Source organism: Daktulosphaira vitifoliae, unplaced genomic scaffold (genome assembly GCF_025091365.1).
Source record: "Daktulosphaira vitifoliae isolate Bord-2020 unplaced genomic scaffold, ASM2509136v1 Scaffold_3, whole genome shotgun sequence".
In the NCBI taxonomy this organism is placed as follows: domain Eukaryota; kingdom Metazoa; phylum Arthropoda; class Insecta; order Hemiptera; family Phylloxeridae; genus Daktulosphaira; species Daktulosphaira vitifoliae.
Window position 1 is genome coordinate 45,329,058 of NW_026099574.1, and position 12,787 is coordinate 45,341,844.

At 28.1% G+C, this 12,787-nt stretch overlaps 1 protein-coding gene across 1 annotated transcript in view; it reads right to left on the reverse strand.

The window, feature by feature from the left end:
- The window catches only part of LOC126902642 (neo-calmodulin-like), a 22,494-nt gene that overhangs the window by 6,862 nt on the left and 2,845 nt on the right, over positions 1-12,787 (reverse strand). Inside the window, exons 2-4 of the mRNA XM_050680121.1 lie at positions 5,332-5,536; positions 5,052-5,195; positions 950-1,059 (exon numbers count right to left, since the gene is read on the reverse strand). Coding sequence (XP_050536078.1) covers positions 950-1,059; positions 5,052-5,195; positions 5,332-5,536 — 459 coding nt within the window. The remainder of the gene's footprint in view (positions 1-949; positions 1,060-5,051; positions 5,196-5,331; positions 5,537-12,787) is intronic.

The following is a 12,787-nucleotide window of genomic DNA, read 5'->3' on the forward strand; positions in this document are numbered from 1 at the left end:
CAATTTTTTAAAATTAAACACTATCTAAAGATTTGCATCGAAGCGTTTTTTTTTGATAGTGATTTTAATCACTGTCAGATATCATTATACTTGATCCAACTATGCCACGTCACCACTGTGCCGCGACCCCCCTGTGCTGGGTTTTTTTATATATATTTGCCACGAAATATACAATTACTTTATAAGTTTTTATGATTCATCCGTAAAAATTACAATACTAAATTATTAAATATCAATTTCATACTATATTTAATTGCTATAATAAATATTTATTTATATATTATACTTGTAAATCAAATAACGACTAATCAGAAATAAAGAAGACAATAGGAGTTCATTTTGTTTTTAGAATAATCCATCAATTTTTTTAAAAAATTAAACACTATCTACAGATTGTATCGAAGCGTTTCTTATGATAGTTATTTTAATAACTGTCAGATACTATATCTATACTTGTCCCAACTGTGCCACGTTCATACTGTACCGCAACCCCACTATGCTACAGTTTTTTTTTTTTTTTTTTTATGCGGCTATTAACTAAGTAAAAGATGATTAATTTTCCACCATAAATATCCAATAAATATTCATTACTTCGAAATATTTAAAGTTTGATTAAATAATTTTAAATAGATTATCTAGTTCTGTTTTTTTTTTAAAGAATATATTCTCCAGTAATAATCTGCAAAAGAATACTGTCAAGAATACTCTGTTACCAAGTATATTATTTTGTTACATAACAACTCTCAAAATTTCATGGTGGTTCGGATCACGTTTAGATGACTTCTTTTTCTACTATTTAAAATCCTATACTTTAAATATTTTAGGAACCTGTTTATAAGTCTGGTTCCCAAATCTGTGCGATGGGCAAATATGAATAATTATTAATCTTAAGATAATTGCTAAAAAATAAATACATAACTATTTTAAGTAATAAATTCAATATAATTACCCTAAATGCATCTCTGAGTTCTTTCTCTTCTTGATCTGCAGTTTTTTCCGCAGTTCCACCCATATTATAAACTATTTCCACAAACTCCTGAAAGCTAAACGCTCCATCTCCTATAAATATTGTATGTATAGAGTAATAAATTTATTTTTAACCATTGAACTTCTCATAAATAAATTATAATTATCATAATAATTGTTGAGAATTTTGAATTCTTTGGATTTCTGTTTTATATTATTTCCATTTATCTATTATTATGTATATTTTAAAAATTTATATTTATTTTTATCGACAACCTGCCTCGGTTTCTAAACGGCTATTGGCTATATTAATTTAAAAAATTGCTTAATTACATGTTTTTATAGATATATTTCTATATCCTTACCACAAATCCAACATAAGCTTCGATGAGAAACTGAAAATTTAATAACTTTACAAAGTTTTGTATATTTTTTTTTTGTGTCTGTTATCAATTTTTTCAGCTCAAACGTGACCGATTTTTTTCAATAATACGTTGAAAGTTCACTAATCTTATCTATTGAAGACATTATCATAACCACTAAAATAATTTTCCTCATTCTCCTTAAATAGGAAATCCTCAGAAATAAAAAACGCAGCACAGTGGAGTGGGTGCAAAATTGGGAAGTATTGATAATATCTGACAGTTATTAATATCACTAACATGAAATGCAAATCTGTCGAATAATTTGTATAATTGTGTGATGGTGTCACGTTTTCATAATCGTGAGAATTATTTTAATAAAATACAGACAGCACATCCGCTGCCTGAGACTGATGAATTAACAAATAATATTTATTGCCAAATCGGCAATAGTTGTAATTATTATAAAAACCCAATAGACCTGACCATCGTGGTCAGTCGACTCCAGTGCCTTGTGTCATTCATCAGTCTCAGTACTCGGTTGTCGCTGTCCGGCTTACTGTTTAAAGTAAAGTCTTTGTTTATTCCTTTTCTAACCTATATACTCTTTTCTTCGACATTTCAGAGTACTTGTGCCTTGTACTTCGTCTGCACCTCGTACTCTGTTATTTTTCCTCACCTGGTACGCCTAGTATTTGTGTCTTGCACTTCGTCTGCACCTTATATTCGGCTACCCCGTTCTCTCTTTGAAATACTTGTGTCTTGCACTTCGTCTGCACCTCGTACTCCATTATCCTCTCCTAATAACTAAAGTACTTGTGTCTTGCACTTCGTCTGCACCTCGTACTTTGTTATCTTTCCTCACCTGGTACGCCTAGTATTTGTGTCTTGCACTTCGTCTGCACCTTATACTCGGCTACCCCGTTCTCTCTTTGAAGTACTTGTGTCTTGCACTTCGTCTGCACCTCGTACTTCATTATCCTCTCCTAATAACTAAAGTACTTGTGTCTTGCACTTCGTCTGCACCTCGTACTTTGTTATACTCCTTATCTGGTACGCCCAGTATTTGTGTCTTGCACTTCGTCTGCACCTTATACTCGGCTACCCCGTTCTCTCTTTGAAGTACTTGTGTCTTGCACTTCGTCTGCACCTCGTACTTCATTATCCTCTCCTAATAACTAAAGTACTTGTGTCTTGCACTTCGTCTGCACCTCGTACTTTGTTATACTCCTTATCTGGTACGCCCAGTATTTGTGTCTTGCACTTCGTCTGCACCTTATACTCGGCTACCCCGTTCTCTCTTTGAAGTACTTGTGTCTTGCACTTCGTCTGCACCTCGTACTTCATTATCCTCTCCTAATAACTAAAGTACTTGTGTCTTGCACTTCGTCTGCACCTCGTACTTTGTTATACTCCTTATCTGGTACGCCCAGTATTTGTGTCTTGCACTTCGTCTGCACCTTATACTCGGCTACCCCGTTCTCTCTTTGAAGTACTTGTGTCTTGCACTTCGTCTGCACCTCGTACTTCATTGTCCTCTCCTATACCCCAAGTATTTGTGTCTTGCACTTCGTCTGCACCTCATACTTTGGGCTCCTTTTGCGTACACCTGGTATTTGTGTCTTGCACTTCGTCTGCACCTCATACTTAGGTGTTACTCTTATTCTCCCTTCCTATAACAACAGCCTTTCGACACCCACAGCTAACCCAGAGTGTCAGCCGAGCACGGTGACTGCTGTACGACAATACGCACGTGAATACCTAGACAGCAGGCACCACATCATTCTCATCCTACTCTTCTTATTCGTTTCATTTTACTGTGTTACGACAATTGTAATTTGATAATTCTACAATTTTTTTTTTTTTACTAAAGTATTAAATGTTTGTTAAATTGCACAATGTACATTGGAAATATTTGTAATTTTCTAGCCTATACTCTTATTTTAAACAGTCAATTACAGTCCTGCGGAAACATAAAGTACAAAATACCCATTAATACTCTTACCTCTATGTTCTTTTAAATCTTGTTTACATATTAATATATGTTTATAATGTCATCTGAATTTTCTAACAACAATCTTTAAAGAAAAATATGTGCGTAAGTAGTTACTTTCAAGCCTATCCTGTACTCTTAAGTCAATCAATTTTCACAAAAAGAATATCAAAAGAAAAAATAATTGTCTCTTGTATATATCATTAAATTTTAATTAGGATTAGTGTTTAAAAAAAGGTTATAGTATTTTTACAACGTAGAAAATTTGTTTGAAAATGCCATTTTTTATGGTAATGTAATTTTGTGAATTAAATTTTAAATTTCTAAAAATGTGGAGTTTTTCAATTTCTCGTAACGATAGGTTCAATTAGATAAAAACCACGTTCTGATGATGTACAAATCAACAAAATCAGTCCTATGAGAGCTGAGAATGTTCATAAACAGACATAAAAAAAATTATATCATCGTAAAATCAGTCTTTTCAATTTTGTATCAAAGCTAAAACCATTTTTGAATTTGGAAAATTTTGGCTTTAATAATAACATAACGTTTAAAAAATGAATCAAAACAAAATTGTATTGTAATTCGTCTTAAAAATGTACTTTAAATTGGGGGACATATATATATTATTTTTAAAATTGAGCCCTTAGTTGCCTATCAGAGGGTTTGAAATAGTATTCATTTTGAAAATTAGATTGAAAAATTCAACTTAACTTTTGAAAATATTTTATGAAACCTGACATTATTACATGTATTTTAAATTAAAACTAATGTAATATAAATTACTTTACAAAAATTGTCCTTAGTACTTGACTTTTATGCATAAATAGACGTTAAAATTAAAGATAAAGTACGCATTTTATGTATAAATGACAAAAATCAGATAAATAAAATTGTTTACACAAATTTGTTTAAAACGATTTTTAAGAAGTTAGTGTCTACTCGATTGACATATTAATATGGGGGCTTAAAGACGAATCCACCCAGAATATTTTTTTCAACATTTTATTTATATAAATTCCCATCGAATTTCAGTCAAACAGACATGGTACCTGATTAATATTGTTGTTCTGTGTTAATTGCTAGTGTTTTGTCATTACTCAATCGGTAATGAAATTACGACGACAATCATTATTAATCGCTAATACTAAATAAATATTTAGTATTAAAATAAGATTTTATTACTTCAGATGGGATAACCAACTGCACCAGTAAACTGATATCTTAAATTTTTTGCTTAAGCTCTGGTATGCATATTTTTTAAAATTATATTCATATTCTTCATTTGATTACAAGTAAAGGTATTTTGAGGGCAATACATAAGTATACGCTGTATACCTAGTTTCGATTTTAAAAATTAACTTATACCTTGTAATAATACTATAAATATGCACATATACGTTATTATGCAGGGTGGGTGTTCAGTATATAAGGAAACCGGTCAATTTTACCAACAACGAGAACAATATATACCAGTTTCCTTACTTACTGAATACTCTATATGTTCATATATCTTTAAATAAAAAAAATACTGCCCCTTCTTCATTTTCTACATTTAACAAGTAATTATTTTTATTAACACTACATCTTTCCTTTGAGTATAGAAATTAAATGAAATACCTATATTTTAAAATTTAAAAATAGCGAGTCATTAACAGAGTGTATACGCTTTATGGTGTTACTTCGAACATTCAACTGATTTCAAGTAATAAACTAAGAAAAATACTGACCATCAATATCAACTTCTTGTAACATTGTTTCTAATTCTTCTTCTCTAGCAAATTGTCCTAAGCTTCGCATAACTCGTCCTAATTCTTCTTTCGTAATACTTCCGTCGCCATCTTTATCAAATAATCTAAAAGCTTCTTGAAACTCTAAATTTTAATATGTATTTAATTAATAATTTTTGTACTTAATATTGTTGAATATTCAAGTTAAATATTTAATTTCATAAATACTATTGTGATAACAATAACCTTATTGTTAATATCATTATAATTACGTACTTACCTTTCATTTGAGCTTTCGTAACATGCACTACGCTTCTCTCGCCTGGCTGAATTATTTGGGGGCAGGTAAGTACTTCTAATGAATTATTTTTAGTATTTTTTGTATTAGGATTTGTGCAATGTGTTATATTTTTAGAATTAGTTCTTATTGATTTTGAGGAATCAACGTTGGGTGTTGATTGTCGCGGTTCATCAACTTGTCGATTCTACGCAAATACACAAAAAGTAATATATCGTGAAACATTCTACATAATAAAATTCCCAGTACTCCAACTTTTTTTATTTTAATAAATCAAATGTATAATAATAGGCTGGATTAAAATTATCGATTAAAAAAAAATCGTATTAAATAAAAAACATTAAAATTTGGATTCTGAATGTTTAAAATTAAAAAAATTTTTTTTGTTGTAAATGTATCTTTATGTAATACAAATATTTGTTCGTTATGTTTATGTTAGGCAGAATTTATGAGACCCATAATTAAATGAGTCGATGACACGGGAAAAGTACTAAGTCCCAAAAAATCAAATTTTGTTTTTTTTCATGAAAAATATACTAAATACATATCCTTATAATCTGATTTAAAAAATTAATCAAATTTATGTATAAAAGAAGAATTTTATAAAAAACAAAAAGACGCTTTTCTAAAGATAATGTGGTTCATATAAAATATTTTTTCTTCTCCCGTAAATTTTAGTTTTTGTAACTTAGTACTTTTTCCACGTCAGCGCCATTTAATTTCTCACATATTACTTTTATGGGACTATTATCTAATTTATTATATCATTATATTAAATGAAACTATAAAGTAATCATTGTTACAAAGAGAAATGAGCATGAAATCCGTTTGTAACGGTTTAATTTTTCGCTTGCCCCTTCCTATTTAAGATATTTCCATTTTCCAAAAACTTCTACAAGTGTAATTAACGACATTGGTATACTAAGATTTATTTTGTTATAATGCTTTGGGTTAATTCTAATTACAATCAATCAAATCTATTTATAGCAATGTGTAACACGTATATTTAACTATTGCAAAATATTGATAAAAATAATTTTGTGTAGTATTTTAATACATTTTATTATTTTTTATACTAATTAAAAAATTATTTCATCAAAAAATTCTAATAACTTAAATACAAATAACAATACACACAAATTATAGAAGAGACTGGAAAATAGTGTAAGGATTGAATAAGAAGCGTAAAAAGGAGTCACCATCGGCTATTATATGCCTCTGTAAAATGAAAATAGTCTTCCTACACTAGACTACCGAGATAAAAAATGTAAAAACATCTTTAATCATGTTTTTTATGGTAGATACCACAGGTTTTTTGCTTTGTTGCTGTTTTTTTTTACCCCTCTGTACATAAATGGATCAACCAAGTTGCTGCTATTTCTTATGTACTTTGTATTTTTGTTGCTTAATCGGAAACGGCTAGCTGTTTTGCTGTCAGGCGTTGAATATAGCTGGTGGTGGACCGACACGTTTGGAGAACAACATCAATCAGCTATAAGCAACCCCCTTTATCATATTTATTGTTTCTATTTTGTTAAATACTGTTTCTAATCTAATAATATGACACTTTCTAGTCTTTTTTTTATATATGTCCGAATGAAAGAATAAAATTATTAAATTAGTATATACTCTTATATTGTATATACTGTATATTGGATCTTATTATAACCTAATTTATATGTTGAAACTTTTTTTTTCCATTATTGTCTTTGTATATTCAAAGAAAATTGTTAAATTATCAACGTGTAATTGATATTTGATAAACTTATCGGAAATTAGAGTACCAAAATTCAAAAAATTGGTTCAGGATAAATGGTGCAATTTTTTCATTAAAGTGCATTATTTTATATATTTAGATTAAACATCATAATATTAATGTTTCATTTCAACACATAAAATAAACATATTTAAATAAACGTAATAATATTAAGTACATTTTCTATTTAAAATAATTGATTACTATTTATTTTAAAATATATATTAAAAAGAAACGGTAGCACAGTGGGGTCGAGGCACAGTGTAGACAAGGCATAGATGGGACAAGTATAGATGATATTTGGCAATGATTAAAATCACTATCATAAAAACGCTTCGATGCAAATCTGTAGATAGTGTTTCATTTAGAGAAATTGGTGGATTATTCCAAAAGCAACATCAACTCTTATTTCTTTAATTATATACTGATTAGTAGTTCTTTGATTTTAAAATATAATATATGAATAACTAATTATAGTTATTAAATTTAGTATGAAATTGATATTCAATAATTTAATATTGTAATTTATACGGAGAAATTATAGAAATAATAAAGAAGTTATATTTTGCTTTACTTTTTCGTGTATAAAAATTTAAAGGGCTTGATACAATAAATTTCAATAAAAACTGTTTGTTACTATAAATAAATGCACTGAACTACAAAGAACTTTCATCAGAAGCAAAAATATACTTTTCTAAATCAATTTTTCGGTTGTTTTCAAATCTGCAATAAGACTTTTTCTATAACTTCTAATTTTTTATATTATTACTAATTACATATAAAAAAAAATTTGTTTTAAAATTATTACTGATTTGATTTTTAATATGTTAAAAAATAATCAGTCCAAATTTTCATTTTTAACCTATTTTTTTGGTTCTTTAAAGTTGATGAAAAATTTTTGATAAAGTTTTGTGAAAGTTTATAGCAAAAAAAATTGAATATGTTACCATAACTTTTAGCTCAATTACAAGTTTGAAATTGACATCACTAAATAGAAAATTTTATGAGAATTAAAACAATGTTATTTTTAAGATTAATATGCAGTCAGGAAATTTTATAATTACTATTTAAAGTATATTTATCAGAAAAACTCATTAATTATTTGCATTTTTATCATAATAGAACACTTAAATAGAAATTATAGTAATCATTTCTTAGTAACTTTTGGTATTTAAAAAGATTCTACAATTGAAGAAATATCCAGAACTGAATTAATTTTAATGATTTACTTTTACTAAAAAAAAAAAAAGTTATCATTTTGAATCCCTCTTGTGAGCAGGTAAAGGGTTAGATTTATAAAAAAAAACTAAATGATAGACATGCATCTAAATAAAAAAAAATTATACTGATTTGGTCATTTTTGATAAAGTTATAACAGTTAACAAAGTTATAAGTTTTATACATTGGACTACAAGGAACTTTATCAGAAACAAAAATATTATATTCTAAATCAACTTTTCGCGATGTGTTTCAAATGTGCAATTAGACTTTTTAACCAATATTATTAAAAAATAGCCCAGAGGTCAATATTTTTTTTCAAATTAAATTAAATTACATTAGCTTTAATTTAAGGTATTTATAAAAGTGTTAGTATTTCCGGAATATTTTCAAAATTTAAGTTGAAAAAGTTAATTTTTTGTAAAAAAGTTACTATTTTGAAACCCTTCCTGTGGGCTTGTAAAGGGTCAAATGTTCACAAAAATATATAAAATGATAGGTGAATACCTAAGGTATCTATAAAAAAAAAATTATATTGATTCGGTCATTTTTAAAAAAATTATGGCAATTTTAAGTAAAAAAAATTGAAAAAATATTGAAAGTTAGCGATTTTTAAATTTGTAATTATTTGAAACTATCAAATAAGTACTGTAGATCACTATAATTGACATTAACTATAATCACACATTAATACTCTTTACTCACACTTCTAATTTTCTATAAGAGACATCAACTCTCTCTTCAATGATTTTAGTATTACAAAGAATTTAACATTCAATGGAATATTAAAGAAAAAATAAGTCTTTCTTATACAAAGAAATCTGCTACTTAATAATTAACTAGCAGATAATAATAATAGTAGTAGCAGGCACATAGACATGGGTGGGCCTGGCCCCCCTTAGATTTAATGTGGCCCAGGGCAGGCCCCCCCAAATTTAAAATTCAATTATTTTTACGAATTATCAAAAACGTGCTAGGCTTTAAATACATTGAAATTATTATTAATTTGTGATTTCTATTGAGTAATACAGTTATTATTATGGCTGTATTTTCATTTTTATATTCATAGAAAACGTTATTTGAAAATGATAACTTTCTAGACATAATAATAATTGGAATAGCAGTTACTCCAAACGTGGTTGTAGATAAATTTTTTTTAACTCTAGTCCAACAAATGATAACAAACTACCAAGTATCTGCATTGATTAGAATCTAGTTGATTACAAAATTCGATAGAGTATACTCCATGAAAAATTTTTTGATAAATCTTATCTTTAATTTGTTTCTTTTTTTATAATTTAGTAGTTACAATAGGTAATTTATTTGTTTTTGTTAATTTGTTATTTGCGTGCTCTAAATAATAGTAATAAAAATATGACTAAAAAAAGGCAGGAATTGTTTTTAATTTTAAATAAAATAAATTTTAATTGTTTATAAATTATATTTATTTTAAAAATGTTCATAACTTATTTGTTATTAGTATTTAGGTATAAATTATTTTTTCTTAATAGCTTAAAAGTTAAAAATAAAAGTTGAAAAATTAAATCAGCTTATGTTCACATCATTATTTTATTAGCTTCGATGCGAAGCTGAGAAGGTATTGGTTTTACTATGATGTGTTTTTTTATTTTTTTTTTGTGTCTGTTACCACTTTTTCTCAGTCTCACAAAACCGATTTCAGTGATACATCAAAAGATCGCAAATCGTATCTAGCCGAAGACATTTCCCTCAAAAATTGAATAAATTTCCTTCATTCCCCGTCAATGGGGGAAACCCCCCAAAAAATTACAAATTTAAAAATCGCTAATTTTCGAAATTTTTTCAATTTTTTTTACTTAAAATTGCCATAACTTTTTTATATAGATGCGTGATATCATTACTTTTCATTTGATATATTTTTTTTATAAATCTGACCCTTTACCTGACCACGGGGGGGATTTAAAATGACAACTTTTTCACAAAAAATTAACTTCTTCCACTTTAATTTTTAAAATGTTCCGGAAAGTTTGACACTTTTATCTATATCGTAAATTAAAGCTAATGTAATGTACTTTTTTATTTATTTTGTCTTCACGGTGTAAATGGCTACCGAAGCTATTTTTGTGTGAAAATTCTCGATTTTGCATTTTACATTTTTTACTTTATAATGTTATAACTTTTTGAAAAATGTATGGATCTACAATTTTTTTATGAGAAATAATATTTTTTAATAATTCCTTTTTCATTTGATATACTTTATCTTAATCAGGATATTAATAAAGAAATAGCAGATCATGTAACTTTTGGAATAATCCACCAATTTTTTAAAAATAAAAACAAATTTTGAACTTGTAAGATTCATAGAATGGGATACTGTTGTGATGGTGTCACGTTTTCATAATCGTGAGAATTATTTTAATAAAATACAGACAGCACATCCGCTGCCTGAGACTGATGAATTAACAAATAATATTTATTGCCAAATCGGCAATAGGTGTAATTATTATAAAAACCCAATAGACATGACCATCGTGGTCAGTCGACTCCAGTGCCTTGTGTCATTCATCAGTCTCAGTACTCGGTTGTCGCTGTCCGGCTTACTGTTTAAAGTAAAGTCTTTGTTTATTCCTTTTCTAACCTATATACTCTTTTCCTCGACATTTCAGAGTACTTGTGTCTTGCACTTCGTCTGCACCTCGTACTCTGTTATCTTTCCTCACCTGGTACGCCTAGTATTTGTGTCTTGCACTTCGTCTGCACCTCATACTTTGGGCTCCTTTTGCGTACACCTGGTATTTGTGTCTTGCACTTCGTCTGCACCTCATACCTAGGTGTTACTCTTATTCTCCCTTCCTATAACAACAGCCTCTCGACACCCACAGCTAACCCGGAGTGTCAGCCGAGCACGGTGACTTCAGTACGACAACACGCACGTGAATACCTAGACAGCAGGCACCACCTCCTCATATTCATCTTCGTACACATAGTTTCACATTTACCTTTTATCATTTTCTTTACTGTGTTACGACAATAGATACAACCACGATCCTGTAACTATCGCTCTGAAGNCTGTCTAAGGAGGTGTGAAGGGAGCCCCCCCCCCAAAAGCTTTTCATGGGAAACAAATTATGGAAAATGATACAAGGGCCCAAAATATTTGGCCCCTCCAATAAACATCTTCTGGCTACGTGCCTGAGTAGTAGTAGTAGTTTTCTTTCCTTTTCACTGTTGGCTTATTAAAATATTACCTTTTCTTCAATTAAAGAGTATCATTATGTAAAAATAGCGTCAATAGTATAAAAATACAATAAAATAATTTGAAGGTCAAATTATTAAGATTATTTTGTAACTATTTAGTATTATATGTACGATTGCTTTATACACAATTTTGTAAACATATAAATAGCCCCCATCAATAACAATAAAATTATTTGATGAAAGGATAGGCCATAATCCAGAATATAATTTTAAAGAAAGAAGATCTAAAATAAAATTGTTCATTTTTATAATTATTTTTTTTTTTTTTAAATTATAATGGTTATTTTATTTTAAGTTTTTGTGAATATAAAAAATCTGGAAACCTTGATGTAAATTAAGGTTAACACTTATTACCTCATAATGAATATTTTCAAATTTTATAAAGCAAAATATTGTTTGAACCAAAAAAATCTACAAGTTTACAAGTAGTTTAATAATTTTATTCAACTCTGCTGAGATAAAAATATAAACTTTAATATTCTTTAATGGAAATCCCTATTTTTAGTTTCATGATTTTGTTCTTATAATTTTTTTTATTCGATCAACCAATAGCGTTTTAAAATAGTTTACAGATTTAAAATAGAAATTCGTTATTAATTAGGTTTTTATAATACTGGAGGCATAGATAATATGTTTCAATGGCCATAAATTATTATCAGTATTTATTCTAGCTATCGTAAATGTCAGATATGAATTGTCAATAAAAACTTGTGTGACAGCATGAAAAAGTGATGATTATTAAATGCTAAATAACAAGTTATATAATAAAAACTGGCATTATATTATAAAAAATCTTATTTTATAAAAAAAAAACAGTAGCACAGTGTGAGGGTTGCATAGTGGGACTAGTATAGATAATATCTGACAGTGATTAAAATCACTATCATAAGAAACGATTCGATGCAAATCTGTAGTGTCAAATTTTAAGAAATTGGTGGATTATTCAAATGCAAAATTTTAACTCAAAAATTGTAAAAAAATCATTGCCACAGGCAATGATTTTTACTGAATCGACAACGTTCGTCGCATTCGTTTTTTGATAAAATTGGCAATTTAAGCTGATTCAAATGTTAAAATTAATTTTTTCGACTTAAAAGAAAAAAAATTGAAATAAGTTTAATTTTATATTCAATGTCCATTATTAGCTTCGATGCGAAGCGGAGAAGGTATTAATTTTACTATGATGTGTTTTTTTTTTTTTTTTTTTTTTTTTTTTTTGGTTTTTCA